General features: G+C 32.5%; 1 protein-coding gene across 1 annotated transcript in view; it reads left to right on the top strand.

The window, feature by feature from the left end:
• The window catches only part of LOC129005030 (uncharacterized), a 63,870-nt gene that overhangs the window by 1,950 nt on the left and 55,768 nt on the right, over nt 1–6,152 (top strand). Inside the window, exon 2 of the mRNA XM_054433782.1 lies at nt 349–501. Coding sequence (XP_054289757.1) covers nt 359–501 — 143 coding nt within the window. The 5' untranslated portion in view covers nt 349–358. The remainder of the gene's footprint in view (nt 1–348; nt 502–6,152) is intronic.

Raw genomic sequence — 6,152 nt, 5'->3', positions numbered from 1 at the left:
CATGAATTCTGACTGGAAAATTGGCCTAATTCAATTAAGGTATCCTTAGTACCTGACTTACATGGGGTTTTCCAAGGAAGTTCTTCCGTCTATATGTAGCCTACAATATTTATTCCTCTTAGATGTACTGTTCATCAATTGAAGTATCTTATTTCCATCTTAATGGACCTGGTTTATTAGTACCATAGATTTATTTTAGCGACAATAGTTATGTAGGCGTGTCAACATTATAACAATTTCCACAATCAAAACCAAAGCATTATATTAGTCCTTAGGCTTAGTCCTTAATCAACTTTGGCTACCTTAAATTAAATTCAGTAAAAATAGTAAATATGTTCTTGATTTCAGATCTTTCAAAATGGATTATAAGACTTGGTCTCGGTTTGAGGCTGTCCCATTATCTAATGGAATAGTCACCCGAAGAACGGGTCTTGACTATCTGAAACCCCCAGCTGAGATCCTGGCTTACTACCGAGAACACTTTGGCATTTACTGGTTCAAGTAAGTTTGAAACCTTTACACTGTTTTATGATTGATTGGTTTGGATTGTATTTTAATCTTAATTCTTAAAGATTTGTTTCACTGTGGTTGTTTTACGTGTTACTATGACAAATTTGTACTACTCAGACTAATACTTAAGTATATTAAAAACACACTACCAGTCAGCATTCCAGTGAAAGCCTAGGATTTCTGGTTGTCTCAACTAGTATAGTACAACCCTGCTAAATCCGTCACCTACGGTACCAGGACCATGGTATTTCAATACAGTATTTTGACTCAATCGCGGGAAACAAAGATGTTACCTTTAAGCAGCAGATATTCTGGAGTTTGGTGTGATCGCAGATAGACCCCTAAGAATGATAGAGTTTCCATGATTGCTAGAGACAATGATGATGTATTCAGAAGTCCAGGAAATGTGTAGTATTTTGCCATGATTGCAGAAGGATGATGTCTACACGACTGCATTGAATGTTAATGATTTTTCTGCGATCGCCGGAGATGATGATTATTTTTCAGTAATTGCTGGTAAAGGATAAGATTTTTGCCGTGGTTGCAGGAAATGGTCATGAACTCCACATGATCACGGCAAATAGTCACAATAGTACCGCAATAACACTGTCACTGATAGCCTACGTGATGGTACTGTCAGACTGGGACGGGGGTGTCGTCCTTTAATCCGGCTACTAGGAGGTCACGAATTGTGGATACTTATAGGCATACACTGTGGATGCGATACTCCCTGGTGTGGATTAACATCCGCACGAGTGAGTACTACGACTATCCGCAGTACTGTCCTGATAATTAGACCAATTCGTATATACCAAGAAAAAAATGTGGTTCGGATTCCATTATAAACTGTAGGTCCCTTAGGTGCCATTAGCTGTTTGGGCTATTAATTAACAGTTGTGTCTAAGGAATATGTCGGCCTTAGTCACTAACAAGACTACAAGATCATCCTACACTCATCTCCATTCATACTTGGCTTAAAATATCCTTTGTATGGTCGCCATTTCATCTAAAGGTATTAAAGTAAAGTATTAAAGTATTTAAGTATTAAGCGAGGAGTGAGACTATCAGAGGATGAGTGGAGTTCTACTGTACTATTAAGGAGTCGAGCTTTAAGGAGTGCTTTTTTAAGGAGTCAAGCAGCTGGTAGCTCCAACAGTACACAAATGTGCAAAAGTAACGGCTTGTGTTTTATCAGCTGATACAAACACAGCTGTAATTGTGATTCAATACCTCTGAAATATGTCATCTGTTTTGTCTGTGAGAAAAGGATTTTCAGTTGTAATTGTAATGTAAAATAATCCGCCCAAAAGCCTAAATCTGATTAAGTTACACAGGCTATGGGATTTGTTTTTTGGGGTTTATAAAGTAAACAAACTCACCTTTAACGCAGTATTACTAATAAGTATTGGAAATCAGCTTGGAAAGTCTAAAGGATGAATTTGAAGGTGTAGAGGGATTAGAAACGAGTTAATTTAAAGATTAGTCCAGCCGAATTTGATCCTGAATCGGGCCAAATAACATGTAAAATACAACAGTTGTGTGTCATAGCTGAATTTGAAAACATTTTAATGTCTTTAAAATATTAATCATACTTTGATTGTCTGTCAGAGACCTACACAAAAGTGGAATTAAAATATCCCAAATGTTATTCTAATTAACCAAAAAAAGCGAAACTCTCATTAAATCAAGTATGCAGAGAAAAGTAAGAAAGTCACACAACGAATTTGAAAACCCCTTTAAAATCAGGGTTAAGTAAAAAAAGGTACTTTTTAGTAGTCTAAAGAACTGCTCTCAAAAAATATATCAAAAGGTATCTTTTTTATGTAAAATCATCAAATAGTTAAATGCAGTAAATCTTTTAAATCTGTGGTCACCACTCAGATTTTAGAACGGCGTTGAGATGTTAAATCTTTACTGTATCAAATAATTTTCACAATTTTTGTACCGTCCACTCTCTCACTACTTTTTCCAGGTAAAAAAGTGTGGATTAAAATATATATTTAACATTATTTGGGGAATCAACGTAGGCTGTTAGTTAATTAACCTAGAGTTTTTTTTAGAGATTTTTTTAGAGTAGAGATGTTTTGGTAAACTGCATGGTAAAATAGTGATTTGAAGCAGAATCCTTGACATGGATCAGCTGTTCTGTGCAACCAACACCTACAAACCAGCTGATTACATAACCTAAATCTGGTTTGTTTACATTTGAATCCAGCTGATCTTCACATTAATTTGTCCAGCTTGTAGAATTCTGTTACGTAAATCTTGATTTAAGCATTTGTAATGTGTTACAAAAATATAACATTTTCAATATTTTATATCCCTTTAAACATTTTTGTAAACATCAAATTCGATAACAGATGATTTGTAATCTGTAAATTTTTTTAATACTGGCTGTCTTTTCTCAAACTAAGTATTGAGATTATAAACAAGGCTAGCAAGATATCATCATAGCACTGTTCATGTAAAATAAAAAATAAAAATTTGTACCTTAAGTAGACTGGTGAAAAATGCACAAAACCTTGATAGTACTAGCTACTATTAATTGTAATTTTCATTACTAGTCTCAAAAGTCACTTATTGCGGGGAGAGAGTGCATTAGTGGGAAAATGCTATCGAGCCCCCAATGGCACTTTTGAGATGAGCATTGATCAATATTTTTCATTACGATATCGAAAAACTTGTATACAACATGAATATTTTTATTTATTCTTCAACTTAGTATCAAGAAAAAAACCGAACTCATAACGCTGAGTTTCCGCGCTTATGTCGAGGTACAAAACAATGCAACAGCAAATAATGCAATTTAGCTGATCGGTCTGCACAGCAAAATCCCATAACAGTTACTTTCCGTGCACCACAAATGCTCAGAAAGTTATCGTTATGTAATTTTGCCATACAGTAGTGGGAATTACCTATTTTCTTAGCTCACTTTGCGTTTAGAAAGTGTACTTTCGTGTGTTGAGTAATAAAAAAATTACATAGTTATGAAAACCAACATAGTATTTCCAATAAATATGATTAAAGTAAAGATTAAAACTACACATTAATCTTTAGGTTTTGGTGAGTCCAAACAAATTTTGAAAAAAATATAAAAAGTTCAATTGCTGGACCCACCTTTTCTTGATCGTTGTAATTTTTGTCAATTTAATTCAAAGAAGCTCCTGGAAATTGAGTTAATGATTGGAATCAAAAACCTTTTTTCGATGAACAGAAAGCCTATTAACTACAAACGTTAGCAAGCTGTGTGTGTATTTTCAATTCACAGCTGGTGATTTTGCACAAGCCTAAAGTAATTTTAGCGTCAGTCTGTGTGGGTCTGCTTCACAATATGTACAGAAATTCAAAGACGTTTGTAGTGTTGCCTCTTGTGGAGAACTTGGCAGAAGTGCTAAACTATTTATACCCTGGCAGAGTTGAATGACATCTTTACTACTACTATTAGACTGTGAAATGTTTACGCAGAAATATACACACCTTTGATGGTCGGTTTTGAGGTTAGCAATTGTTTGTAGTGGTGAAAAGCATCATAAAAGTTTAGCATTTTGGTTCTAGTGCCTCATGTGCTTTACTCAAGATTTTATAGAGTTTTTACTGGGTTAGATTTGTCTCTTGTGTTAATTTTCAATTTTCAAAAAGTTGCAAAAACCGTCCATTCCAAAGTCAGAAAAATGATCAGTTAGCATTCCAATTCACTCTTTAATTTTACAGGCCAAATTGTATTCATACAATAGGTATGAATATTAAGAAGCCTTATGATAAAAAAAAATAAAAAAATAAAAAAAATGAAATAACAACAATAATCCTTTACATTTTTCTTAATATGTACCTTTAAAGTTTTAACAAAACTATAATATTTTTTCAACTAAAAATAACTGGGCTATGAAAGGTTCTATGAAATTTGCCTTCAAATTATTACAGTAGTAAGACTATATGTACTTTAAATTAATGGAACATTATAGCTTTTAGAACATGTAGTTAAATTATAATATATTTTTTTTACTGAGAAATAATCATAAACAACTATATACAACTAAGGCCTGTAAGAAGGTTCATCCTAATTGATAATAACAAGCACTGGTTTTTAAGGGTAATTTGGAGGCTGATTGTATATAATCTTCTCCGTGATTGTTTCCGTTATTTTAATCTGAGTGAAGACATGCCTTACAATTCCAAGTGGAAAAGTAATCACAAAGAAAGTATTGGGAATTCTGTAAAACTTCCTTTTGAGGCCTGTAAATCTGGTAAAAAATGTTTTTCATTATCACTTAAGTTTTATTAATTAAATAAAATTGTTTTTAAGATGTTATGTTAACTAATAATTAATTGCTTCAAATATGCAAAAGAAGACTTATTGTCTTTACAATATTATATAATGCTAAAGGCCACCAAAATGAATTAACTTTATAAGGTCTACAATTAACGTTTGAATAAAATGTTCATTATATTAGTCCAACATATTTGGTTGAAAATTTAATTAATGACAGGGTTTTAGCTTTTTAATAAAAGATATGATATGGAAAATTGATTTAATAATGAGTAACAAACCATGTTTTAATCAGTGGCAAAGTCGTTGATTGAGGACTTTTATTAAGTTATCCTGAAATGACACAGGATGATTTTACGTGTATCAAAATGTATAAGAGGCAATGAAAACTTGTCAAAGTCAAACATTTTTATTCATCATAACTCACGTACTCGCTGATGTTGGGTGGTCTAGTGAATAGTGTCTAAATACATAAAATAAAAAAATATTTCTATTTCTGGGAGGTGGAAAACTTTAAAAGAATATAATGCAAAATGTATGCTCTTTAAGAATTTTCTTGAAATTTGATAGGTCCATTTCTTTTTTTATGAATTCAGGGACAAATTTAGAAAAACGTTACCAGCGTATGAGGTTTTTTTTCCAAGAACTTTAATTTGTGAGGCCGGACAAACTCCCTTCTCCTCCTGAAATTAAATAAGAATGCAATAAATTTATTACTTACACTGATTCATTTTTTTGGTGATAAGAATTGTTTTATATGCCTAAATATACTGCCCATATTCTGTAAAAAATTTTAATTTCTCAAAATTTCAAACGTTACACTAACTTGATTCACGCCTTTAAAAATGTTACAATAGTTTATCAAATAATTTTACCAGCAAAATTAACATTGCTTTATTTGTTAGAACCTAAAAGTTCATGTTGGTGAGTTCAAGAAATAAATTTTCTTTGGGAGCATCTTTCCGGGCACCACTTTTGGGGATTGTTAATTATTTGAAAGTTATGTCGATGAACATTTATTAACACGATTAGTTAAACTTGACTTTTTCCCTTTTTTGAAGTTTTTTATTTTCTTGACGTTTCTGGATCTAGAATATGACCCCGTTTTCTGGTGGTAAAATATATACAAAATGACCAAGATTGCTGTATACAAATCCAACCAAAGCTGAAAAATTCACTCAGAGAACTATGTATAGTAGAAAACCCGAGGAACAAAACACACTTAAAGAAAACTTAACAATAGTAAAACAAATGGAGGGTAACTACCTATTAATTATTGTAGTGACCCTATGCTCAAGCTGAGTGTACAAGCGAATCTCCCAATAACATTTCCTTCAACAATCTTATCGTCTTTTGGCCTGTTAATATTTGTTTA

This window comes from Macrosteles quadrilineatus, unplaced genomic scaffold, assembly GCF_028750875.1.
Source record: "Macrosteles quadrilineatus isolate MER2022 unplaced genomic scaffold, UCM_ALF_1.0 Scaffold_14__1_contigs__length_3811126, whole genome shotgun sequence".
In the NCBI taxonomy this organism is placed as follows: Eukaryota; Metazoa; Arthropoda; class Insecta; order Hemiptera; family Cicadellidae; genus Macrosteles; species Macrosteles quadrilineatus.
The sequence above is the reverse complement of the archived record's forward strand: the minus strand, read 5'-3'. Positions and strand labels throughout refer to the sequence as shown.